The 27,872-nt window shown below is 39.3% G+C and overlaps 1 protein-coding gene across 3 annotated transcripts; it reads right to left on the bottom strand.

The window, feature by feature from the left end:
- rundc3b (RUN domain containing 3b) lies at window positions 1-27,578 on the bottom strand. Of its 3 annotated transcripts, none has more exons than XM_017452691.3 (11): window positions 27,189-27,578; window positions 13,743-13,858; window positions 11,683-11,816; window positions 11,118-11,203; window positions 10,435-10,524; window positions 9,536-9,616; window positions 9,261-9,432; window positions 8,918-9,075; window positions 4,896-5,042; window positions 3,145-3,272; window positions 1-2,049 (listed from the first exon to the last, which is right to left on the bottom strand). In XM_017452691.3, exons 1-11 carry the CDS (start codon window positions 27,281-27,283, stop codon window positions 1,904-1,906), a joined length of 1,353 nt encoding a protein of 450 aa, XP_017308180.1. In that variant the 5' UTR covers window positions 27,284-27,578; the 3' UTR covers window positions 1-1,903. The 3 variants fall into 3 exon arrangements, with proteins under 3 accessions (XP_017308180.1, XP_017308179.1, XP_053530868.1); XM_017452690.3 differs by having other exon boundaries at window positions 4,896-5,045; XM_053674893.1 differs by having other exon boundaries at window positions 4,896-5,045; window positions 12,129-13,858; window positions 27,189-27,208.
- Window positions 27,579-27,872: the final 294 nt, after the last annotated feature.

The following is a 27,872-nucleotide window of genomic DNA, read 5'->3' on the forward strand; positions in this document are numbered from 1 at the left end:
GTGTATTAGTTTAGGGGTGTGCACACTTATGCAACCATCCATCCATCTTCTACCGCTTACTCCTTCTTCAGGGTCACGGGGAACCTGGAGCCAATCCCATTGAGCATCGGCCACAAGGTGGGGTACACCCTGGACAGGGTGCCAGTCCATCGCAGGGCACAATCACATACACACTCACACACCCATTCATACACTACGGACACTTTAGACACGCCAATCAGCCTACCGTGCATGTCTTTGGACTGGGGGAGGAAACCGGAGTACCCGGAGGAAACCCCCGCAGCACGGGGAGAACATGCAAACTCCGCACACACAGGGTCACGGTGGGAATCGAACCCCGGACCCTGGAGGTGTGAGGCGACCGTGCTTACACGTTGTAATTTCACACCGAGGGTGGAAAAAGTTCTGACACAATTCAGCTCAGTTTCATTGTTTTTACTTCACAAAAACCTGCCATTTTAATATGGGTGTGTAGACTTTTTTTTTTTTTTTTAATGTCCGCTGCAGTTCCTGAGTTTAAACCGAATACATTAAACACAGCTGCGGTTTATTCAGTGAATGTGACCAAGAAATAGATAATAAACAGGGGTGGACAAATCACCAGCATGTGCTCCTGGGACCAGTGGATCATGTGCATGGGATATTCACGTTTGTATTCGTAGTTACCCGATGGAGAAGTTTCCATGTTCTTCATCTAAAGGTGATGCCCTTCATGACAGTGCCGGCTTGCACTACGTGACGCACCTGACTGACCGGGAAACCATTTCATGTACACTCGATCGTTTTCTTACCCTCCGTTCACGTTAGTGAGCAACAAAGTGACCGTTAATTTTTTACGTACTGTACGTACGTTCTACGATTTCAGTTATGAGAGTGACAGTGCGACTTTATTTATTTATTTAGTAGATTCTGAATTCCACACAAATTAGGACTGCAAACGAATCAGTAATGTGGCAAATCCAAATAATTTCCTCGAATCGATTTCTCAGGCATGTGTGGTCTAACTTTTTTTTTTTTTTAAATGCAATTAGTTCCCATTTACTGTCTAAAAATTCAGGAAACACTTGAGGGGAAAAACTAGCATGGATTCATCTTATCCTGACGCACATGACCTCTCAGTAAATGTATGTAAAAAGGCATTACGACAAAAAATATGGCTTTGTACGGAACTTGCAGAGACTCTACTTAGCTTGCTTTGCTAATCTGCTAGTCTGGGGCAGTGGTATCTCCATGGTTAAGATGTTGTTCAAACCCCAGCACCGCCAAGCTGCCACTGTTGGGCCCCTCAGCAAGGCCCTTAACCCTCAACTGCTCCGATGTATAAATGTAAGTCACTCTGCAGAAGGGCGTCTGCCAAATGCCATAAAATGTCAACGTAAAATGCTAATCAAAGCTAGTACATAATAGAGCGTGCAACATGTAAATCAAACAACTAATCTGAACAATTAATGCACTTAACAAGCTAACCGAGCTGCCGTGCGTTATTACGTTACGTTATTAAGTTCCACATTTTAGCCGCGTCAGTTAGGTTTTCACGCAACTAAACATGGAACTTGGCAGCACACTGGAGGTTTTACTTGCTAAAGAAGTTATGATTTGTCCACCCCTGTAGCATAGTGTTTTAAGCTGGAAAGATGTGGAAGAGAATTAAGCAGATTTGTACATTAAAAGCCACAAGACTAATACTGATGCCAAGCTTTTAGGTAGTTTTCCATGATTTAGCTTTGATCATGTGATCAAGCACAGTGCAGTCAGATCTGGTCCAGTAACAGAGTCTGATTCTCAGACTGTTTGAAAAAAATAAATAAATAAAAATTGAATACTAGGCTTTCAGTTTATGGTTAAATAACTATAATACATGTATATGTACAGGATGTGTGTGTACGTGTGTGTGAGCACGTGTTTAGGAAGGAGTGAGCCCTGGGCTTGTCATATCCGTAGTCGGACTCGCCAGATACTCACTGGACTTCAGGCTGGCCAGAGATTTATAGCTGGCCACTGAAGTAAGAGACCCACACAGACCTCTGAGAGACGGCGTGTCCTCTTTACCTACAAAACACACACAGAGATTAACATCTCACGCAGCTCCAAATTAATTTGGTTACCCAGATACTATTTTGGGCTGTAATTTATAATAAGCAACAGGGCCAGCAGCACAGAGATGAGATCTCTTCAGATAAAGGATGTAATAAAGAGTGGGATATTAATGCAGACTTTATTTATTTATTTATTTATTTATAAACACACCACTGAGAGACAGATAACCAGGACAGAGAAAACAATATGAAGGATGACAAAAATCCTTCATTGTTCCTCTAATGTGCAAGTGTCAAGACTAAAAAAAAATATATAATACAAAATACTTCAAATATACACAATATTGCAGTTTATTAGGTACTTCATCAGGATAGGGTATCTAATAAAGCGTAATCTCAGTGTTCTTCGCTGACAGGAGTGGAACCCGATGTGGTCTTCTAGCCCATCCACCTCACGGTTCAATGTGTTACGCGTTCTGAGATGTTTTTCTGTTCACCACTGATGTAAAGAGTTGTTATTTGAGTTCCGGTCAGCTAGATCCAGTCTGGCCAATCTCCTCGGACCTCTTTCCCAAACAAGGCGTTTCTGTACACAGAACTGAACTGGGTTTTTTATTTATTTATTTATTTTTTTTTGCACTGCTCTGTGTAAACTCTAGAGACTGTTGTGTGTGAACAATCCTGAAGAGGTCAGCAATTTCTGAAATACTTACACCAGCCTGTCTGGCACTACCGACCAAGTCACTGAGATCACATTTTTACCATTCTGATGTTTGAATGTGAACATTAGTTGAAGGTCTTGACCTGTATCTGCATGCTTTTTATGCATTGCGCTGCTGCCACTTGATTGGCTGATTAGAGAACTGGATGAATCTGCAGGTATAAAGTGGTAAGTGCGTGTCTCTCCCTCACAATAATACAAGCTTTTATTTCCTGTCTGATCCAAATATAAAATCATTAACCTTGTGTTTCCACATAAGAGTGCCACTGATGCTGCAGGGAGGTGACACACTCATCGAATCAACCTTGTCCTCTCTAACATGTATCGATTTCCTTTGTGAAGATGGATGACAAACTCTGTCTCTCTCTCACACACACACGTACGTACCTTCTCTGTGCCAGGAGGCGAGTCCGGTCTTGCCATCTAGACTATGCGTGTGTGTGTGTCCCGGCTCCAGGGACATCTGAGACAGACTCATATCGGCGGACAGCTGGTCCAGACTCGGAAAGCTCTTCCTGTGAATACACACAAACACACACACTTCCAGAAACGATACTGTTGTTCCTTTTGCAGGGAAAATACACACACCCCTACACACACACACTCCTACTCAAATACATTTTAGAAATATGGGGCAATTTCAACTATAGTCCTTGACTATTCTATTAAAATTTTGTAGCCGAACATCTTTAATGGATTCCTGCGTCAACCTCCTGAGCAAAAAACCCACCTATAGTCTAATACAGACTACCGATTAAGGTGGTTTCCCAAAATCCACTCTGTCCAAGGTTACCTTAGTAATGTACAGGGAGGAACATTCGACTGTTTAAGAGCCCATGATTACCTTTCTTCAAGTCTTTCGAAATGTATTTCCTAAACCACTGGGCTAAATTATCCTTACATATCAGTCTTTTAAAATAAAAATCAAACAAAAGGAAGTTTCATAAAAATTACACTCACCATCCATTTTATTAGGAACACCTGTACAGTTATCTAAGCAGCCAATCATGTGGCAGCAGTGTAATGCAAAAAAAAAAAACCAAAAAAACCACCACACACAAATCATGCGGATACAGGCCAAGAGCGTCAGTTGATGTTCACATCAAGCATCAAAATGAAGAAGAAGAAGAAAAAAATGGTGATCTCTGTGACTTGTATGATTGTGGTATGGATATTGGTATCAGAAGGGCTGGTTTGAGTATTTCATACTGTAGGAAGATGTCAGCTGCCATGAAGCATATAACTCAGTAACTCAATCGCTCTTTACAACCATGAGGTTTTGGTGAGTCTGTACCCATGATAGCCTCAGATTCTTGTTCTTGGCTGCCAGGAGTGGAACCAGATGTGGTGGTCTTCTGCTGTTGTAGCTCATCCACCGCAAGGTTTGATGTTTGAGATCAGGTCTGAGATGCTTTTCTGCTCACCACGGTTGGAAAGAGTGCTTATTTGAGTAACTATAGACTTTCTGTCAGCTCAGACCAGTCTGGTCATTCTTCACGCACAGGATGCTTTTTGATTTTTTGGAGAACAGCAGTTTCTGAAACACTCAAAAAAAAAAAAAAAAAAAAAAAAAAAAAAAAAAGCCCATCTGGTACCAACGACCATGCCACATTTAAAATCACCAAGATCACATTTTTTCCTTCATTCTGATGTTTGATGTGAACATTAACTGGAGCTCTTGACCTGTATCTGCAGGATTTTATGCATTGCTCTGCTGCCACATAATTGGCTGATTACAGTAGCCTAATACAGTGGACAGTGAGTGTAAATTACACGCAAGTATTTCTGACAGTTGCTCTTTTTTCGGTGACTGAATCTCAAACAGCATCTATTGGATATATAACACACTGTATAAGTTGAAAAGTCACACACACACACACACACACACACACACACTGTATACAACATATAGTGAGCACTGATCGTGAATATGGCATTATTTGTTGGAGGAGCTTCTGGTAAAAAGCATGAAGACAAACTTACATGGATCTCAGATCATTCATGAAATGTAAAATGGAGCTTAATATCAATGGATAAATGAACGTGAAATCTGGATAAATGATGGTATTTGACAGATTGTGCGATATGAACACAGTGTACAGTCTCATTAGTTAAAAGAGAAACACGCAGATACGTACTCTTCCCAGCGTCCCGTGCGCTTCTGGTAGAGGAGAGTGTCTAGAGCGACGGCGTTGCTGTCCACGGCACCGGGTGAGGGCCACTGATTGGTCAGGTGAGAGGTGAGCTCCTGTCTGGATCGCAGGTCATGGTTCTTCAGTACAGTTCTGCTGACGTTTGAAAAAAACAAACAAACACCCACCCGCCCAAGACAGGAGATTGTTTTTTCGCGTTCATAATCACATGCTTTATAATTGTTATACAATGAGCGAGTCTGCAGAAACAGCATCGCAGCAAGAGGAAGTAAAAGAGGAACTAGATGGATCTAGACAAGACCACTGCTAATTATGAAATATCCACCTATTGTAATTTCAATTCATCGGCTGCAATCATCAGTCCAAGAGAAGCACTTAGTGCTCCACTGTGCAGGACACTTTTTCGACCTTTTTTTAAAAACAGATTGGATGCTTGCCGAGAGAAGAGAGGAAATTGCCTCAGCAACTGTATGCAAATTGGCCGAAAGTGACCTCGAAACCGCGGCGCTATAAATTAGCAGAAAAATGCTGGCCTCTGCGAGCTTTATTAATAATACAGGACGCCTCTGCAGCTGTAAAGTGCAAAGTTTCCACTGTGCAGGCACATTTGGTCATGCAGACCAGGAGATGAAGCACATCATCATCATAATCATAATTCGAACAATACTTTTGTGGAATGAATAAATGAACCAAGAACAATATGTTCTGTGAAACTGTTGATTAGACTAAGTGACCTGATTCAGTTGTACAATATCTCGCAAAAGTCACATGACACCGGGGAGGGAAAATGGCTAATTGGGCCCAATGTGGACATTTTCATTTAGGGGTGTACTCACTTTTGTTGCCAGCGGTTTAGACATTAATGGTTGTGTGTTGAGTTATTTTGAGGGGACAGCAAATTTACACTGTTACACAAGCTGTACACTCACTACTTTACACTGTAGCAAAGTGTCATTTCTTCAGTGTTGTCACATGAAAAGATATAATCAAATATTTACAAAAATTTGAGGGGTGTACTCACTTTTGTGAGATACTGTATGTGACAAACTGGAGAAAACGCACTCCTGGGTGTCTATGGCTTTTTTTTTTTTTTTTTTAAATCTGCATTTGTAGTGTTGATTTTCATGACAAACTGAATATAAATTTGGATTTCCATTCTCTGAAGTCTTCTAACGTATTACAGGTTTCTGCCCATGCTAATTCACATCATCATCATCATCATCATCATCATCATGTCTAACTACTAATTTCAGAGTCCGAGGAAGTGAACAGCTTCAAGACAAGTTTATAATTAGAAATAAGATTATCAGAAATATCTTATCAGGGGAATACGAATACAATATTCGGAATGAAACGACAACGTGTTCTAAATTGATACATGATTGTACTACTCCTATTTGTTTTGTTTTATAACGCTTGACAAAAGGTTCACAGGGCATCTGGTTGAGACTAGGTGTGTGCTTCGGGACTGGTATCCTGCAGGACGGAGCAGAAAATTTTTTTTACGCAAGCAAGGTGTTTTTACTTTCAGGTGGCCATGAGCGAGTCAATATGAAGCTGAAACAAATATCACGTTCTTTAACATGATATTTACAGCATCCCTAGTAACTCAGTCCATCCAGCATTTTGCCATTTTCGCTGAAAAGAACACAAAAATCAAGAAAACGCTGCAATATTCGGAGGAGCTTGCCATTTTTCTAAATTGCCGCAGATTTTCTGCAGATTTGGGCCGAAACGCGTCACGTGACGTCATCACAGCGCGCATTCAGCCAAAGCCCTCTTCGATTCACGTGCGTCAAACACGAGTACAGCAAAAAAGAGGTCTCGTTTACCAGCAAACAGCAACGTGAAAGACCGCGCAAAACAATTTCGTGTAGTTGCAATTTCACCGTCAAGTAGTTTTCTGCAAAAAAAAAAAAAAAAAAAAAAAAAAAAAAAAAAAAAAAAAAAAAAAAAAAAACCTCTGCAAGCTGTATGAAATTTTGAAAAAAAATTAATTACATACATAAATAAATAAATAAATAAAAAAAAAACACAACCACACGCACCACACCACACGAGCATTTTTGGCCACAACAATCACAAAAAATCCTGTATGGACTGGAAACTGTCTGGTAATTTGTTTTTATTTGGGGAAATAGAACTAAATTTGTTCTAAAATGTAACAATGATACTCTCCGGATTTAAAAAACAAACAAACAAAAACACTATTCCATCTAGAGATGTACGCATCTGCATACATCTCTAGTTGAGCCCAGTTATGGACTCGAGTGATGTAGCTGAGGAACAGTCAGAATAGAGGCAGAATGAACAGAATGCTAACAGTGCTAACATTTCTACATTGGCTTTTGATTCAGTGTTTTCCAATGTTTCTACATAGTGGCAGGGTTCATTAAATAAATAAATAAAAATAAAAAAACAACAACACCCTTCCAGTTTACGCCACACCCACTTCGGATACAGATGCGGTGCATTATAGTTTCACTAACACAGCACACTTGCACTCACTTCACCTCTGTGCCATCATATTATCCCTCTCACTCTCAACTCTACCATTTCATCCTCTCCTCTCCATACTTCCTCCATCAATCCATCACTCTGTGCTCCCCTCCTCAATGCCCTCACAGAGCCAACTCACAGAGGAATGTTTGATTGCTCAGCTCTTTTATCTTGAGATGAACACAGGACGCCTCTCCTCGCTGTGCGCTGTGAAACATTCCTGATGCAGTAAACATGCTAAGAACAGAAAAACGTGCTAAACTAATGCGAGCGGAACAGGCGTAATCCACATGCTGATTATTCCTGCCATCTAATCGATTTAAAAGCAGACAGGAACATTATAATGAATTGCTGTGGCAGCTATTCTGGGAGTGTGCAAAAACAGAGAGAAAAAGATTACGCAGAAACTCAAACACCAGGTAGGTTTCATCAGGACTATATCTGAATTGTATCCCAATAAGATGTCAATCACGGGTGCAGTTAAATCTGCTAGTCGGACTGAAATCCTATTTCTGTGTAGCATGTAGTATGTTAATAAGCTCTTATTAAAAATTTGCCGATGAGGAGGTCTCAAATCTCATTGGTCAGAAGGTGCTGATGTTGCATTTTTGGAAGGAGTCTCCAGTGTCAGAGCTTTGTGACAATCAGAGGTAAAGATGTAGCTTTAAAGTTTTCTGCCTAAGGAAGGAGGATTTGCCTTTTGTGGGTTCTTGTTAATAATAGATTTTTTTTGTCTCATCAACAGAACATGATTGAAACAACTCTTCACAGCTTCAATAATGTAAGAGGCAACATCGACTAACTTGTTTCAAAAGCGGACAAGTACAGAGGCCACGCCTCCTTCACTGAAACATGTCATTGGTGGTTCATTCGTGAACAAATCTCTCTCGTTCACTTCCATGTACTGAATCAAATTTTTTGTTCACTTAACCCTTGTGCATCAATTAAAAAGTTACAAATAGGTCCATAGAGGACAATAATGTCCATGTCCAAAAAAGTGTTATATATTAATATTTTTCCCCCCACACTTTCACCGACGTCAATTTTTTACCAGCAACAGTTCTGATGACAATTACTAAACATTCGTTCATTTTCAGAATTGTAACCCTTTAAAAACGCTGGTTTCTTTACAGAACTCTCAAAATTAGCCTGCATTGACTGAAATATCTTTCTTGAAAATAAATTCACCAGAGCTTCTCTTTTTAAAAATTGGACACACCAGTTTTAATAAATCTACTAAAACTTGTAATGGTGTAATTTACAGAAAGGGTCACTGAATGAACCAGTGAACGAATTTGAATGAATCTTTTTGGTGAACGGAATCACTGGGATGAATTAAAATCACCACCTAACACAAGCCCAGAGGCCACGCCTCCTCCACTGGCACAACAAGCCCAGAGGCCACGCCTCCTCCACTGGCACAACAAGCCCAGAGGCCACGCCTCCTCCACTGGCACAACAAGCCCAGAGGCCACACCTCCTTTACTTAAACGTTTGTGTGTACTCACAGCTGGTCCTGGAGCTCCAGGATGATGAACTCCAGCTGTTCTTTCTCCAGTTTATGGCCGATGCCGGCTTCTGCAAAACGCTGCATTAAAGCTTTATTTTGGGAGACGGACTCCGAGAGCTGAGCCTCCCTCAGACGAACCAGCTCCTCCAGATAACCCTAAGCAAACAAACACACACAAAAAAATAGTTGCACTGCCCGTTTTATTATTTCCTCTTCAAAAAGTCTAGGTTTTAGATCATAGATGATATAAAACACAAACACCAGTGAATCATATAATCTGATAAATCTGCATATATACTGCAGATAGACTGTATTGATCGCTACTGTATGCACATGCTTGCCTTTTGTTCCAGCACCACTCTGTATTTCTGCTCCACCCGTTTGCACTTGCTGTACCAGCTGCTCAGGTCCGTGCTCAAGCAGGCGGCCATGTTGGACTCCGGAGTGCTGGCCTCGCTGCCACTGCTTCCCAGAGTCCTCATCTCCTCCTCGTCACTGCTGATGCTGTCCGAGCTGAGAAACACACACACACACCTTTTAAATCACTCAAACATGTTGTGTTGAGTTTTTACAATCCTGTTAAGGTTGGCATGTGTATTTGAATGTTCAGCCTTACGTTTGCGTGAACTTGAGGTAAGGTGTGTAGTCAATCACAGCGGGACAGCTTCCATCCAAACTCTCACCCTTCAGACAAAAGCTGTCAGAGAGCAGGGATTTAGCTCGCTTTACAGGCAACCCGCTCTTTTCAGAAGATATTTTCATGACAGATATATTTCATAGAAGGTCATCCTAAAAACAACCACCTAGTAACATCATTAATGTTAAATGTAATAATATAACCCATAACAACCTCTTACAACTGATCAATGAAATATTAGAGTCCAATTAATTTTTTTTTTATTAAACCATGAGACATAATCAATGTTCTAGTGGGTCATTAAGTTTAAAAAAAAAAAAAAAAAAAAAAAAAAAAAAAAAAAAAAAAAAAAAAAAAAAGATTATGTCAGTTAAAATCCTCTCACACACCAAAGTACATACCAATACAAACTTCCCAATTTAGCCCATAAAATCTCTCTGTCTATGGGAGCCTTTAAGCCAGCCTCTACTTAGCTAAAAAATTTGACTGGTAGAATAAACACAAACAAATAAAGGAAATATCAGGTGATAACTCGAAGATTCTCTCTCTCTCTCTCACTCTCTCTCTCTCTCAATCTCAATCTCAATAAGACTCATTGACTGTTTACTTTTCCAGGATTATCAACTAATATTGCCAGCTTATTTGATCCACTTTCCTCATTTTCCAGGAAATGCAAAACAAGTCTGTACATTGCCAAATATCATATAGTCAAAGTCAATTCATACATTTTGTTTCACACCTATGGATTGATTTGGAGAACAGGGTGTGTGCGTGTGTGAGACTCTATGTTAAGTGGAATCATTAACATCCTCTCCGACTGATACATGGCTGAATGTCAAGAACACCCCACAGAGAGAGGGAGAGAAAGAGATGTCTACCTGAAATCAATAGCGTTTAGTCCAATGAGAGTATCTGCCAGCACCCCCGCTTCCTCTCCCAGCACTATCGCACCATCCTCATAAAACCTTCTGGTAAACATCAGTGCATGCACAAACATACAAACAACTCATTACCATCATCTACACACAGTTTATTGCAATACAACAATGACTAATATTTAACAGGCATGATGGCACACGGACTCAAAGACACACCCTTTAAATGTCCAAAACCAAAAAGTAGATTCAGGATTGCTTTGGGGCTTGTGGTCTTTTTAAGTGGACCACCTACTGTTGCACCATCATTGACACTTGTGTAAACTGGAGCAAGTATCGTAATTTAATAACGAACAGAATAAGCAGTAAAAAGTTCCTCACATTGCAGTAAATTTCATTTAGCTAGTCACAGCCAAATTTGCACCTTGTAACGATGGACTCTGTTCCAAAGAGCAGAATTAGAAATGTGTCTTTGGGTTCTCTTTATTTCAAAACCTTCGAATTACAGCACATTTTATATATGAATTGAATTCATGCCCACATATGGATATAAATGATACACCCACATTGGTGCACTGGTAAACTGACTTAACGACACACCTACATTTCATATATAGACTTAACGACATGCATTCTGGACCTTATTGGGTTTTTTATTAATAAATATTCCTGTGTGTGTATAAAACCTTGTGGTTTTGAAGTCTCTCAAGGCAGCGGATATATATTCAGAGAGCCGTTTCTCCATCAAAGTAACTCGGATCCATGCACGGCCCTGAGACAGAAATGGATAGATGGATGGATTGGTGTGAGATAGCGAGAGAGAGAGATAGCGAGAGAGAGATAGCGAGAGAGAGAGAGAGAGAGAGAGAGAGAGAGAGAGAGAGAGAGAGAGAGAGAGAGAGAGAGGGATGCAAAAATGGATAGAGACAGACAGAGAGAAAGACATGCATACACACACACACACACACACACACACACACACACACACACACACACACACACACACACACACATATATATACATATATAGAAAGAGAGAGAGAAAGAATACCCTTCTTTCAATTTGAAAAGTCTGTAGGGTTTTATAAAATAATTGTTTGGGTATGAGAAATTATTGTTTTGTATGAGAAAGACGTTCATTATTCCAATCCAGTTATGATACAATATTGTTTGTGTGTGTGTGTGTGATATATATATATAAAAAAATAAAAAATAAAAACACATAAAATGTGTGTGCGCGCATGTCCTTACCTTGGCTCTTGAGCTACGTACATTCTCCATGCTCTCAATGCTTGGGATGCAGCTGTGAGGGACTTTGCTACAGGCCACACGCACATAATCCCAGAAACTGCGTGGACTCTCATAGCCAAACCAAGTGATTTGACCTGCACATAATAATAATAATAATAATAATAATAATAATAATAATAATAATAATAATACGGGGGGGGCGGAGTTATTGATAAATGGGGCCGCAAAACAGAGATGAAAAAAAGAAGTTAAAAGAGAGGTGTAAAAGGGAGAGTAAAAGAAAGACTGTTGAGCTAAGATAGATAATCCCAGAAGAAAATCGGCAATATCGGAAATACTCAAACAGTTCAACTGGCACTAACAGTCAAGTCACTGACGTCACATCCCCCCCCGCCCCCCCCCTTTCATTCTGATGTTTGATGTGAACATTAACTGAAGCTCCTGACCTGTATCTGCATGATTTTATGCATTGTGCTGCTGCCACATGATTGGCTGATCAGATAAGTCCATGAACCTGCAGGTGTACACCTGTTCCTAATAAATAATAAATCACAAAAGGACAGAAATACTGCGTGGCACTCTAACCTCTGCATGTATTCTGATTTTCTTTCTGTATTTTTGCAAGTCACTGTATGCTCCGTGCTGCCTGCTACCAGAAAAATGAGATCGTCCGTGTCCCTGCTTCCACATGTATAATGCCAGAGGAAAGCTAATGGGTTTTACTGACAGCTGTATCTCAGGTGTCTAATGACATATAATGGAAATGTAATTTTGTTTACACCGTATGTGCAGAAAAAGAACAATTTCCACTGCGAGTGTCCAATCACTTAACTTCCTATTTGTCTGACAAACAGCACACGAAGAAACATTAATGCCACTTAAAATAGTTTCCTGCTGAATTATATATAACGCTTCGCCTGCATCGTTTTACGACGGAGAAGAACGAGCATACGAACAACACAACAGTGGATTCGGACACTGGCATTTGAAGGCAGCGTACATCGCAATGTTGCCAGGTTACCGACATACGTCAAACAGTCACTAACTAAAATCCATTAGATAAGATGAGAATAAAGTGTCACTGGGAAAAATAGAGTGAAGTTTACACACTATAGTCCACAAGACACAATAATAACTGAATTTACACAAATGAACCAGTTCAAAAGTTTACACATGCTCGATTATTAATCCTGTGTGTCGTTACTTTGATGATCAGCGACTGTTTTTATGTTTTGAGATAGTTGTTCATGAGTCCCTTGTTTGTCCTGAGCTGTTAAACTGCCCACTGTTCTTCAGAAAAATCCTCCAGGTCCTGTACATTCTTTACTTTTCCAGAATCTTCTGCATATTTGACTCCTTTCTAACAGCAGCTATATGTGTCGAAATCCATCTCTTCAGACTGAGGACGACTGAGGGATTCGTACATGACTATTACAAAAGGTCCAATCATTCACTGATGCTCAAGAAGACAACGCGATACATTAAAAGCCAGGGGGGTGTAAACTTTTGAGCAGGATGATCGGTGTAAATTGTTATTATTTTGTCTTCTGGGAAACATGTAAATACCTTATATAGCTTCTGAATGGCAGTACCGAATGTAAAAAATAAGATCTTTAAACAAAATGATAATTTACTCTCATCATCCTAGGGTCAAATGCTTTTTACCTAGGAATTTTGTTTTTTTTTAAACATGCATTTTCATGCTTATGAACGCATGCACCGTACGTTAAATAACAAAAACACTGTAACCCATGTGCCCACAAACTGCTACATTAATTACAGCCTGCCTGCTGATGTACAAGTTTATGGGATAAGTAGGACAGTGGATGATAAAATACTGATGTATGCTGCCTTCAAAAACGATAAAGGCACCTCAGAAGGCAGTGTTCAATGCAAACCTTCAATCCAGAGCTTGATGCCTCCAAATACAGCCTTATTTGGCACCAATCTTACATTCCAGACACACCCACTGTGTGGTAATTATGATGTCTGTATGGGGTTGGGTCTGTCATTAGCACGCTCAGTATGTGTGCAGTCTGAATGTAGTCTCGGGGTCCTACCTTTGAGCCGATGGCTGAGGATCTGTTCCAGAATAGAGACAAAGTTGATGAACTCCGACGAGGTGTCATCTATAGTTTCGTAACAAGACCGGTCGATCAGCGTTTTCACCGAGAACCTGTCGAGACAGGTTGAAAATCGAATTGTACTTCAAATAGGGCTGAATGCTGTATATAATAATAGGTGATGCAGACACCCCACGATGGTGAAATGGGTTCCTGACTCTTCACAATAACCATATTAGAAAGGGACAAATCAGTAACCCAGGCACCTGGGGCAAGCAGACTTCATGTCTAGGTTATTAGATTTTTTTGATTTGTAGGCAGGCTGGCAGTTTCAACAACCAGAAAATGAAAATGAAACTTACTTCCTATTGACTTTCACACACACAAAAAAAAGTTTTCATTAAACATGTAGCTAAACATAATGCGATGCACCTCAATGTTGTAATTCTAGCATTAGAGACCATGCTATTCGTTCTAAATACTACCGCCTGCTGCACTACACGCATCGGCCGAGGAGCGATCCGACTAAGTGGATACATTAACATGAACGGATGACCATTTCTGCACCGTTATCTGGAAATCCTGACGAAAACCAAGCAAAGTAAAAGTTGTTATACAACTCTTCTGACAGTATAATAAATCAAAATCAACTCATGGTATAAACCTATCAAAATAAAGATTCTAGCGAGACTTGACCAATATGTTTTGCGAGCGCTGTGAGGACCAGAACTCGTAGCTGAAACTATGGTCAACGACTTGACTTTTAATCAAACACAAATGTACAACATTAGAAACTTTGTAATGATCATAAATGCGTTCGTGTCTCCTAATCTCCATCAATGCACTAGTTTATCATATAGCATTTCAGTATGTTAATTACGAATTACCACCATGTCAAAAAGATTTTCGGGCAATCAAAACACGAGACTGGGCAGATCACTGATGCTCTTACTTGCTCTTAAGTGGGTTAGACATTACATAAAGGCATTTGGCAGACACCCTTACTCAGAACAACTTCCATTTATCTCATTTATACAACTGAGCAGTTGAGGGTTAAGGGCCTTGCTCAAGGGCCCAATAGTGTCATCCTGACAGTGCTGAACTCATGTTCTTTGAACTCACGTCTTTCAATCAGTAGCCCAATGTCTAAACCACTGAGCTACCACTGCCCTATTGGGTTAGCCAATAAATGTACGATTTGTCCATATGTTACATAATATTGTTACACCATATTGCGATTACTCAAGCAACTGATTGACAAAGACAAAATTATTCTATCTGAACTTCTCGTTTAAACCTGGGCAAAGTAAACACCACCTAAAACCAGACAGAATTTAAAAATAGATAAGGAGCAACAAGCTTCTCGTCACATTCCCTTTCGACTGAGCAGCTGGAGCTCATGAATCAGCGTCCGAACAAGTCTGCTGTGCCTCGTTTCCCTTTACAAGATAAGGAACATGAGCCTGTGACTGCTTCTAAAGTCAGATCTTACCATTTTAGCAAACAATCATGCACCAAATAGCACATCCAACAATGTTCTGCTATAAATTGTCAGACGGAAAACGTTAAATCATCATCATCATCATCATCATCATCATCATCATCATCATCATCTCAATCATGATCTTGGAGACACTGTTTAAAGATGTCCCATATAGACAAAGAGGAAATAGGTTTCTTTTCATAGCTATGGCTTTGAAGTTGAAAGGAACGAGGAATCGGTAATATAATCCAAGGACTTGGATATACGTGGTGTAGCTGCAGGTAATTCAATAGAAAAACGAAGGCAGCCAAATATGAAAGCATAACAGTGAAGCGAGGAACAAAACTATTAAACCTGAGGGATATAAAAAGGAACACAGCACGGCTCAGGAATGTGAATAAGGATACAGCGTGTCTGGTTTGTTTTTATAACCTGAAGCGTAACGTCCTCCCTACTACGTACTGTATAATACAATAGACTACATCCAACAGGAATCCATGTAAGACTGAGATACGTTAGACATTGGTTTAAGGCAGTGGTTTTCAAAGTGGGATCTCTGAAGAATAACCTGGTCTCTTTGATTTAAAAATAAATAAATAAATTAAGTAATTAAATTAAATAAAATAATAATAATAATAATAATTTTTGTTATAGTAGTGGAATCTACCATTAGCCAAGTTATTATATTTATGGTAAATGGTGCACTTATATAGCACTCTTGTCCAAAGCACTTCACACTGTGTCTCATTCACCCATTCACACATGCACACTCACACACCAATGGTAGCAGGGCTGCCATGCAAGGTGCTAACTTGCCATCAGGAGCAACTTGGGGTTCAGTGTCTTGCCCAAGGACACTTCAGCATGTGGAGTCACGTGGGCTGGGAATCGAATCCTACGATTAGTGGACAACCCGCTCTACCACCTGATCCACAGCCACCTCGCAGCTACTATATTTAATATCAAGTTCTTAGAGTTATTGGCCTGTCTGACTTGTGCCTCGAATAGAATGGGATTAACCCAAACCTCAATAACTCAAACAGTCAGCCTATAAAATAATGTCAACTTGGACCTGATGTGTTCAATAATATTTTGTCTATTTATTAGACCCATAAAGTTTTCTATTCCTGTACACATTTTAAACAAATGTCCATGAAATGAATCTGTACTAACAGGGTCAAATTTATTTTACAGTTAAAGGAGTCTGCAAAATGTTTGAAAACCCCTGGTTTAACGTGGTGATTAGAAGGTTCATGTCGTGACAGTACATCAGAATTATGCCAGAAATATCGTTAACTACGGAAACCCTAATAAGCCATGCATTATTTTTTTTCCCCCTTTTCTCCCCCCCCCTAGTGATCATGACTTAATTTTCTTGCGATCGACATAACAAAAGCCGTTTTCTCATGATGGAAATTTATCACGAGAAAACCTTGCGCCTTGTAAATAGGACTGGTCTACTTTCAAACATCATTCTGTAGCCATGCAAACATCCCAGTCCTTCAACCAGTCCCTGATCCAAAGTTTTAAAAAAATGTAATTAATAAATAAATAAATAAATAAATAAATAAATAAATAAATAAAATGTAAAAAAAAAAAAAAAAAAAATTGTTCATCCATGATGCTGCGGGATTGCACCAAGTTTTTGCTGCCTCCAGATCAATAAAAACATGTTATATCGAGTACACCGAGAAAATTAAGTCGTGATCACGAGAAAATATAAAAGAAAAAGAAAAAATAATGCTGCATGGCCTCTTAGGGCTTCTGCTCTTAACACCTTTGTTGCATATGAAGAAGAAACCAGGCTGCAACTGCAGTGCACTTCATTAATAATTGTGGATAATAACCTTAGTAATTTTCCAGACAAACAGGACTGTTCATACAAAAGTCCTTCATTCAATGGGCATGAAAAGCACAGCCTTCAAATGTCATTCATAATACTGGAATTTGACGACTACGCTTCTGAAGACTACATCATAAAGAGGGAGTTTTATTTACAGCGAGCAGATCGCTCGAGATCTGAGGCTTTGTTTATTCTTCACAGTCAATCTCCCTCACTCCCACCCCCCACCCCACCCCTAGACACACACACTTGATCACCAGCCATTGAGACATCCAGCATTATCAATCATCAAGGTTGACTAATTGGCAGGCTCCAGGCTTTTTCCATGACATCTAACTTGCATCATCAGATGAGAATACAGTCCCAGTCAACAGCTCTATGCTGGCTATCTTAGTTAGTTAGTTAGTTAGTTAGTTAGAGAGAGAGAGAGAGAGAGAGAGAGAGAGAGAGAGAGAGAGAGAGAGAGAGAGAGAGAGAGAGTTTGGTAATGTAGACAGAGAGGGAGAGCACTGTAATGCATATTCAGCTAGGAAGAGCTTAATGAAGCAGAAACTATGATCTACAGCATGTGGGGTGTTAGAAGGGGTATGCAATGATCCAGCAATCCAATTGAAGTCTGAGATTGGTTTAAGTGCCTTAGAGCACATTGCTGTGGAATTCTCAAATCTGCTTGGTCAGATGGCGTTGATTAATCGTCTATACCAGCAGCTCTGACAGTCGTGCTGGCTGCAAGGTACAATCACAGGTTTATGTTGAAGTACTCTTTCTAATACGGTCTATAGTAAAAGCTATTGTTTCTATAGTAACAGCTACAGTAATAGTAAAACCCATCATTACTATAGTAACAGCTTTTTTTTTTTTTTTTTTAAATTGTCTGTATAGTATTGTCTATATAGTAATTATTGTCTGTATAGTATTATACTCGTATCTCATTCACAGGTGGATGCTGCACATACTCCATGTCTAATAATAAACTGATTAAGGAGAGCTGCAATTCCCAGGGCCATATGTCTGATACAGAGATGCCTGCTGTGACTCTGATGATGAGTTTCTCCTTTCTCCATCAAATACAATTGATAGAAATTTGACAGAATGACTTCATATAGCTCCTATAAATGCAAGTCTTAATAGAAACTCACTTGTTTTGCAGATGCTCCATAACAATAAATGTAACTACAAATGGACAAAAAGTATAGCATGAAAGAAAATCACGTGCAATTTGCTGGGGTGCAAGAGAAATTAAACACTTCTGGAAGTTTTATAGGAAAACGATCAACATGATCAGAATCAGCCATTTGAAAGTAGTTTAGGAGTTTTACCAATAATGATATATCCAATATGCATAGTCATTAACATTTACTGAACCAGGAATTCATAACCTTCACACGCTGAGCACACTGAACGCATTTTCCTGAGTCTGGAAATCAGTTCAGACCTTTTGTACCATCGGTCTTCGAATGTAATTACTGTGAAATGATGTTTCTTGCTCATTGCTTTCCAAAGACGTTTGCACACAGCAGCTGGGTTCTGCAGCTGAGAGGTAAAATGACATTTCACTGCTAATTTCTCATGTGACATTTCCCTTCTCTGAACCAACAAAACATCCAGATCAATTAGTAAATGGCAGAAAATAGGCCAGACTGTGTGTGCGCGAGTGTGTGCGTGAGCGAGTGAGTGACAGCTGCGATACTAGCTGCTATTCTCAGGGCCGTATGTGAGACACAGAGATGGATGCTGCGACTCCATGGTGATCACACTTCTATCCTTGAAAACCGCTGATACGTCACCTTGTGACAGCAAGGGTTTCATATTGGTCTTGCTTTTAGTCCAAATGGTATAAATTGCTGAACAGACATAATAAATCTGCATGGCTTTGCCAATAAAGATTGCAGAATGAATCAATGCGAAGAACCAGTTTTGGCATTAGGGCTGCACTATATTTGTAAAAACCCTTCACATGGTCATTTTTTTGTTGTTGTTGACATTTTCTACAATGTATAGCCTACAGTAGTTCTGAAAAACTAGTTTTTCCTGAACTGGACTATTTTTCTTTTGTACATATTTCAACTAGAAGTTCTAATATTGTCATTGAGAAAATCCCACTTTGATTATTAGCATCATTCACATCAGTCTCGGTCTCATCATTGGAGGATTAAAATCACTTCGACTAACTGGAGCGTCGTCACCATTTATTCATTCAAATGTTCTCTGTTCATGCCAACATTGGGGAGGAAATAATCGTGGATTCATTTGGACAGTCCTGTTGGCTAAATTTCCTGTTATGGTAAATGGTCTGCACTTATATAGCGCTTTTATCCACTGTGTGTCATTCATCCATTCACACACACCAATTGCTGCCATGCAAGGTGCTAACTCAGGAGCAACTTGGGGTTCAGTGTCTTGCCCAAGGACACTTCGGCATGTGGTGTCATGTGGGCATGGGGGTCATCATGGACATTTGGAAAGCTGATATCTGATAAACTGAACTGATTCCATTTCGCTACGGCCTGTAGTTATTCGAAAACTTCGAATTGTGCAACAAAAATAAATAAATAAATAACTAAATAAATAAATAAAAATAAATAAATAAATTAAAAAAAACCACAGGTTTTAATCCCCTTTAGGCAGACTGACTGTTTTTAATGCTGCATTTGTTAAATAAATAAACAGTTCCACATAATTTTGTTAAAAGCAACTTATGTTTTCTTAAAGTAGAAATGTCAAAGTACACGCCATTGACAGAAAAACTCAATTTTGGTCAAACCCTGATTTCCCCCCCCCCCCCCCTTCTTTTTTTTGGCCTTATTCTAGAATTCAGCTCCAGGGACTTACAATTTTTCCAGACCGTACTGTTCGTTAGCCGTTATCGCAATATCATCATAGAATCCTGCAACATGTAAAAGTCCACTCAGGTTTTCTGGCTAGCTCTAGTTAGCATGCATCTTTCATTTGGGAAGGTGAATGTGTTGTAACGTTAATTAGCTTTTAGAGTAAAAGGTTAGCTAGTTAGCTAGATCAACATGAGCTAAACGCTATTTAAGAAATCTTCAGATTCTAAGCGCAGACGAGAAGCTAGTTTGTGAATAAATGGCTGATAAAATGTCTCGGTTATGGTTTTCTTTAAAGCAAGGCCTTAACCTACTGCCTGACAAGATTCCTTTCAAGCTAAAGGGTTTTGGGGTTTTTTTCGCTATTGATAATATTGCAATATCCCTCCTGACGGCACTGAAAGCATGTCTATTTGTTTATCCTCGTATTCCTCCTTTCTGTTACACCACAGAGGAAAGACGACTGCTGACATGTAAACTAGTGGCCTACATAACGAGGTGCTCCTGCGGAGTCTCCCGGTGGTGTCTGACATTAGCGGGCATTTCAGCTGGCACCCTGCCATGACGGTTAATCCTACTTCAAAAGACACAGCACGAGGCATCACTTGACACGACTCCGCCACTAAATATAAACAGATGAATTACTCCACATCACACCATTTAGACTGATAAAGACATTAGTTTTAAACCAGAGGTAGGCTATTAAACTATCATTTGCAACATGACTGAATGATGACAATAGATGTTTTTAGTACCTTTAATATTTAGTTTAAGGCTATAAATAAGACAAAGTAGTTATATTTTGGCTCATAGTGGCGCTTTATGTTACCACTTTTACCACTACAGCCATGAGACATCGGTTTTGAATGTGACGTGGAAGAATATTCCCCAAACTTCGCTGTCCAATCATCTGTGTGTCTTTGTTTTGTTGCGCACATACAGTAAATGCATGTGACTGGCAACAGCACACTACAATGCTTCTTGTTTTTAAAAACAAAAAAAACTGAAATCACTGAATTAAGGCCAGCTTTTCATACAATCGTTTCTACAGGATTTACCGTGCACTTGGTTCAGTCCACAACATAATTAAGTAGAACAGAAGGTTCTCAATAATTGATGTTTTTTTTTTTATGTAATCATTGATTAATGCTTCTGTAGTCATTCTGACTTATAATACTCTATGTATTGTACTCTAGTATAATGCGTCGAAAAACTAAAAGCTCTTACAGCAGTGAGTCGTGGGTTGTTCAGCAGCTGGGATACAGAATGACATTTGCTGCCAATTTCTCGTGACATTTCCCTTCTCTGAGCCAAAAATAAATGAATTCCAGATCAAGAAAACAGAAAAATGTGCCACACAGTCTTTTTACAAAAAAAAAAAAAAAAAAAAAAAGTCAGAATTAAAATTACACAGCATAGTTTAATAACTATCCTCTTTATTGATCCAAATCTCTGCCTTGCTCACGTTTTTCTATGTGGCACTAACAAAATGTCGGAGTCCCCCCCCCCCATGAGCAGTGCCATGCATGCACAGACACTACAAACAATTAGTATTTATGTTTCATCATGTACACTTGTGTTAATGATGTGTACGCACATATGATGAATCCCAATTTTTATTTATATAAATAGACAGAAATTTATAAGAGAGCAATTGAGAAATTGTTCTACTTTTCCCTGGGAATCCTGAACATTTCACCTTTGACCCAATTTGCAGAAAATCTGTAATTAGGTTTTTTTTTGCTTTTTTTTTTAAAATCCACAAAACATTCTAACCTGAATTTGAGAGATAGATATATCAAATTCAAAATTATAGTTTTTTTTTTTTTTTTTAAAAAGTCTTTCCTGTACCAAGTTCAGAACAAAGAAACATTGGCAAAAAAAAATTATTTAGAAAAACACATAAAATACGTTTATTTAAGGTGACATGCGTATAATTGAGGCTTTCATGGGCACAGACTCACCCAAACTGGACCCTTGAAGACTGGAAAATGACCAGGTGATTTTTTCCCCCTACTCTTCAAATGTCTAGTTTGGGCGAGTCTGTGCCCACGATAGAATCAGATTCTTGTTCTTGGCTGACATGAGTGGAACCCAATGATTTCTTCCACCGCTGTAGCCCATCCACCACAAGGTTCGATGTTTTGTGCATGCTGAGATGCTTTTCTGTTCACCACGGTTGTAAAGAGTGTTCGAGTTATTGCATCCTTCCTGTCAGCTCGAACCAATCTGCCATTTTCTTATGACCTCTCTTATCAACAAGGCGTTTCCATCCACAGAACTGTCACTCAATTTTTTTGTTTTTCCCCCACACCATTCTATATAAACTCTAGCGTACAGGTGCAGCTCAAAAAATGATAATGTCATGGAAACGTTCGTCCACCTCCCCAGAATTTAATTTGAAAAGTGGAACTTTCATATATTCTGGATTCATTACACAAAGTGAAATATTTCGATCCTTTTTTTGTTTTAATCTTGATGATTACGGCTTACAGCTCACGGAAATTAAAAATCCAGTATCTGGAAATATTCTAATAAAGAATTAATAATAGAGAAATGTCGACCTGAGAAGAGCTCTAATCAGCTAATTAACTCAAAACACCCGCTAAGGTTTCCTGAGCCTTTAATCTCTCAGTCTGGTTCAGTACACACAATCACAATCATGGGGAAGATGAAAGTTAATTTTGCATTTCATTTGGAAATCAAGGTCCCAGAGTCTGGAGGAAGAGTGGAGAGGAACAGAATCCAAGTTGCTTGAAGTCCAGTGTGAAGTTTCCACGGTCAGTGATGATTTTGGGTGCCATGTCATCTGCTGGTGTTGGTCCACTATGTTTTCTCAAGTCGAGAGTCGATGCAGCATCTACCAGGAGATTTTAGAGCACTTCATGCTTCCATCTGCTGACGAGCTTTATGGAGATGCTGATTTCCTTTTCCAGCAGGACTTGGCAACTGCCCACAGTGCCAAAACTACTAGTAACTGGTTTGCTGAGCATGGTATTACTGTGCTTGATTGGCCAGCCAACTCGTCAGACCGGAATACCATAGAGTATCTATGAGAGACACCAGACCCAACAATACAGATGAGCTGAAGACTGCTGGAACCAACCTGGGCTTCCATAACTTTTTCTTGCTTCTTTTAAAAAAAAAAAAATTAAAAAAAGAAGAAAAAAAGAAAAGCACCTGTAGTGTGTGAGAAAATCCCAGGAGATTAGCAGCTTCTGAAATACTCAAACCAGCCCGTCTGGCACCAACAACCATGCCGCAGTTAAAGTCACTGAGATCACATTTTTTCCCCCCGGTCTGAAGTTTGACGTGAACATTAACTGAAGCAGGTGTATATATTCAAATACTTTTGTCAGCTTCCATAGGCCTTTGCCAATCCTAGCATACAGACCAAAAATAAATTGTAAATATAGACTATTGGTCATCTGCTTTCACGTGCCAAGTTAACTATTAACAATAAATGGGTAGCTTGGCATTTTGAGGATGTCACAATTAGCAGCATGTCCTATTCAGACTGGATTAGTTTTGGCAGTTCTGACATATTGTCCAATTCAACCTATTGATATATTTTATGTTATGTTGATTTAAACCAGATACAAACTGTTTTAAAGCACACTGCCTTGGCAACAGAACTTTGTGGGAACTGGATTGGTATCAGGAAATATCCCAAATTCTAACATCAGTATAGTTTAAAAAAAAAAAAAAAAACAAACAAAAAAAAACAACCTTTACATCCTTCATGAATACAGTGCCACTCTACTTGACAAGAAGCTAGGACTTGGAGACCACACAGAAACAATTTAAATAAAATTTTTAAAATGCTAAGCAGATAATTTCACACAAGAGTTCTCCATAGATCTATTCTCCTTACCTTCTACTCTCAGCTCTTATACAAACTACATTACTGAACTCTCCTTTCACCGGTTTCACACAGTGAACCTCAATAATAAAAAAAACATTTTTAAATCAGTCCCTGAGCATCATATTCCCTGGGGCCAAATTCATAGCACTTATTAGTCATCAGTATCGTGTCCTTCATCCATCCTCTGAACTGGTTTCCTTGTCCAGCATCATGCTGTGCTGAGGTGCACGACTGTCAAGATGAGTGTTACGTTTGTGCTCAAGGCAATCAGGCTGAATAAAGATCATTCTGGCATGCGCGCACACACACACCAAAAAAAAAAAAAGTTATGCAACTGGGAGGTTTTTTTTTGTTTTTGTTTTTTTACTTGAAGCTCGTGGGTGTGAGAGAGCTGTTAGATATCAAGATCACAGGACAAGGAAAGACCACATCTATTACGTGATTATGAATATTGCATTTACAAGGTTCATTCACCCTTAGTACCTGCCTGGTCAGGCTCGCTGTGATTAAACTGTAGTCACTTAAATTGAACTACAAGTTTGTTTATATTATGAAAAGTGAAACCAAAATATTGGGGGGGGGGGGGGGGGGGGGACCCCAAACCAGCCTCACGCGCATTTCTAGTTGAGACCAATTATGAACTTTCCAGTGTTTATGGGGGCAGAGTTGTAGGGTTCACATTAAATTTCAGGGGGGGGGAGCCTTCCGGTTTAGGCCACGCCCACTTAATTTCTAGGTACAAATATATATAGTGTCATTGAATGACTTCCCTACTCTTAATGCATTTTGTTGCTGTAATGATATGGCAGGCACATTTCTTCTCCTGGGATTTCAGGACAGCATAACAGATATTGCATCATCAGGTGGGCATGGCCTATTTTGTAGGGATGCACCAAAATGAAAACTCTTGGCTGAAACCGAAAATAATGAAAAACTTGGCCGAAGGCCGAATACCGAACACGTTTTTTCCCATTTATTTTGCCATTTTTTTCACCATTGCATAAATTAAATAGTAAAAATGTGCTTTTTACTATTTTGTCTTGCTTTTCAAAGAAAAAAAAAACAATTACAAAAACTACAATTTCAAAATATTTATTTAACATTGAACATTTTATTTTCATTCCAGCAGGAATAGGCTACCAACAAGGCACAATATAACTTTAAATAAATAAATAAACAAATAAATGAGTAAAATAAGAATATTTTTATGTGGTCATCTTTGAGCCCCCCTTGAATAGCCTATGTTAGGCCTATAACTGACTGCTGAAAGAATGGAACACTCTGTAGCCTACAACTAAAAAGTGCATTAAAAGGTGCATTGACAAGAGTGAAAATAATGGTTATAATCAGTTCTGTATGGCTGATTATATTGGGGATACATACCGCTCGCGTCCCTGTACACCTCGCGGAGTATTATAGTAGATATAGTATAGTTAGATACGTTGTTAATGTTATGTTCCATGACAGATTTAGTTAGTTTAAACTATAGATTAGTTCATTTAGTCCCCACTGGTTTTTCCACTCCCAGTCCATAGTACTAGTTCATGTTTCTTGTTTTGACCCCGTTTTCTGTGACCACGACTTTGATTCCTGCTTTGCTCCATTTATGCCTGTTTGCCGATCGCCTGTCTTGACTAAATTTTTTGGATTACGATGTGAATTTGTCCGTCTTCCCTTAAATAAATACGTCTTTACCTACTTCCATACTCTACTCCCTTACGTCTCGCGACGTGATAGAAACATGCACCGGAACAGAAACAAAACAAACACACATGTCCACAGTAAACATCCGAAGAGCACATAGCTCATGCATGCGCGCGCCCCCTCATCGAGGTCGTGACATTCACGCGTCTCACTCTGGTTGCTAGGCTATTTGGTCGCGTCATTGTTCGGTCAAATTTATTTAATTTATCGAACATTCGGTGCATCCCTACTATTTTGAGAATCTGCATAGGTCAGCGATCATGCGCAGTTTGGGAAGAAAAGCCATTTGCTGCAGATAGTTGTCGGTCTGTGATCGCAGGGGTTTCATGTTTGAAAAACACTGTTAAGAAATACTCAGAATTATCCACGTTTTATTACTCAACTTTATTTACACTGAAAGAGCAAAGTTGACGGTTTGAAGAACCAGTTAATTTAGCATGTAAAGGAAATGCCCGCACACAAAAAAAATAAAAGTATTCTGCGCATGCTCCATGATCAGTCTTTTTTTTTTGTAAGTGGGCGTGTTCACCACACCTCCAGAAACGCCCATTTTACAGTGCGGTATTGAAACCCCTGGAATTTAGTGAATAATGATAAGGTCAGCTTCACTGGCTTTCCCACAGACTCATTAACTGCCCATTGGGAATAAATACCACTCTCTCTCTCTCCACTTAATTTAACTCTAATTATACACCTGCAACACACATAATGGGTCTATCTACTGCTGTTTAACAACTAAATAAATACAAATGTAAAAGAAATAATAATATATATTAGATAGATAGATGAAAAAAATTAACAAATAAATAAATAAATCGTCCATAATTAAACAGTGGTTTTAAATTAAACAGTGAGTTGGTGTTTAAAAAATAAACAGCAGGAAATAAAGAAAAATATTAGCTTGTCACTGGGCGAATTTGCATAAAAATGACGTGATGCGAGAGTACGGCTGTGGTTGCCATATTACACCCTAATCCTCTTAAAGGAACTGCTTTTGTTTGGAAAGTGAGGGGGATAAATGTGCTCGAGGATTTTATTTGTCTGACCATTTTGACCGATTAACCAATGCAAATGTACTCCATGTTCATAAATTGCACCGCTTAATTATGCAACTACTCCTTTCACTCAAGTAGTTATCAAATATGGGAAGTCTTATTCGGTTATGTTTATATACAAATACAAATATAGCTTTTTTTTTTTAATAAACGCTTGAGTGTGAAAGAAAAGGAAGATTTTTTTTAAATAGCTGTTTATATGACTGCATATACTGCCACTCCTGTTACAACATCCTGTGTCGGATGGATTTTCATAGCAAGAGTGAGGATACACACTCTGGCAACCCGATCTGACTGTTTCTGCTTGCAGCACGCGTTTTACACACTTCCAATGATCTTGCCTTTACAAAGCAAAATGCTGATTCAGTAGCTACGGTTTGCATCACAAAAAAAACACCAGCATAAAAAAAAGAGTTGCATCTAAATGCAAAGATGATTATAATAAACAGTTTGCATTAGTCCAGTCTGCTGCAGAGTAAAACAACTTTAATGTAGCAAGATGAAGTAAAAATTTTCGGGTGCATTGATTGAACAGTGACGAGTTTAAATCAGGTACAAGCAGTCTGCACAATGGAAAAATATGCATTGTGTTGTTTCTGGTGTAAAAGCTGCACAATGCTGATTAATCAGCAGTGTAATGAAAAGCGCACGCGCTCGTGTCTTACCTGCACACGGTGATTAAATTCCTCCTCTCCACAGCGCCATTCCTCGCGGCGGCTTTCTTCCGAGCCCCGTTAAACCCCAGGCTCGGAGATGCCATGTCCGCGTCCTGTGCAGCCCTGAGATCTACTATAGCTGTCTTCTTTTTTTTTCCTTTTTTTTGTTGTCCTGTCCTCCTCACGACGCCCCGCGTCTTTAAAGCGTCACCGCAGAAGGGAAGGATTACCTCGGCTGCGTCCCAATCTCAAATCACTGTAGCCTACTAAGCAGCGTGTAGAAAATACTACGCTACATATGGTAACTATGGTAACCTGTATTTTTGGGACGTGCTATGCGTTAGTTAGTAGTGCGCGCGCAGATTGGGACGCAGCCTTCGCCAGGCTTCGCAGCCTTCCAGTCACGTGCGCACAGTTACTACAGTGGACATGAAAGAAAGGGAGTTTCCATTCAGTGAATGTCTGTCTTTCTTCCTCTCTAATGATGATACATTTTCAGTTCTGATTAAAAAGTTTCTATTACTTTCTTTTGGTCTCTTTATATTTTGTCGTTTTTGAGACTCTTAAGACTTTTTTTTTTTTAAACTTACCAATTAGGAATGTTCTTTCCCATTAACCCAAGACAATACAATTGAAGCCCCCCCATCCATCCATCCATCCATCCATCCATCAATCCATTTTCCATACCGCTTA

This window comes from Ictalurus punctatus, chromosome 23 (assembly GCF_001660625.3).
Source record: "Ictalurus punctatus breed USDA103 chromosome 23, Coco_2.0, whole genome shotgun sequence".
NCBI lineage: Eukaryota > Metazoa > Chordata > Actinopteri > Siluriformes > Ictaluridae > Ictalurus > Ictalurus punctatus.

Excerpts from the sequence above, each read along its gene's own strand:
- rundc3b (XM_017452690.3), bottom strand. The coding sequence starts at position 27,283 with ATGGCATCTCCGAGCCTGGGGTTTAACGGGGCTCGGAAGAAAGCCGCC. Across the intron at positions 9,433-9,535 it reads TACCTCAAGTTCACGCAAAC|CTCGGACAGCATCAGCAGTG; the intron begins GTAAGGCTGAAC and ends TGTGTTTCTCAG. Across the intron at positions 9,076-9,260 it reads GAGTGGTGCTGGAACAAAAG|GGTTATCTGGAGGAGCTGGT; the intron begins GCAAGCATGTGC and ends TTGTTTGCTTAG.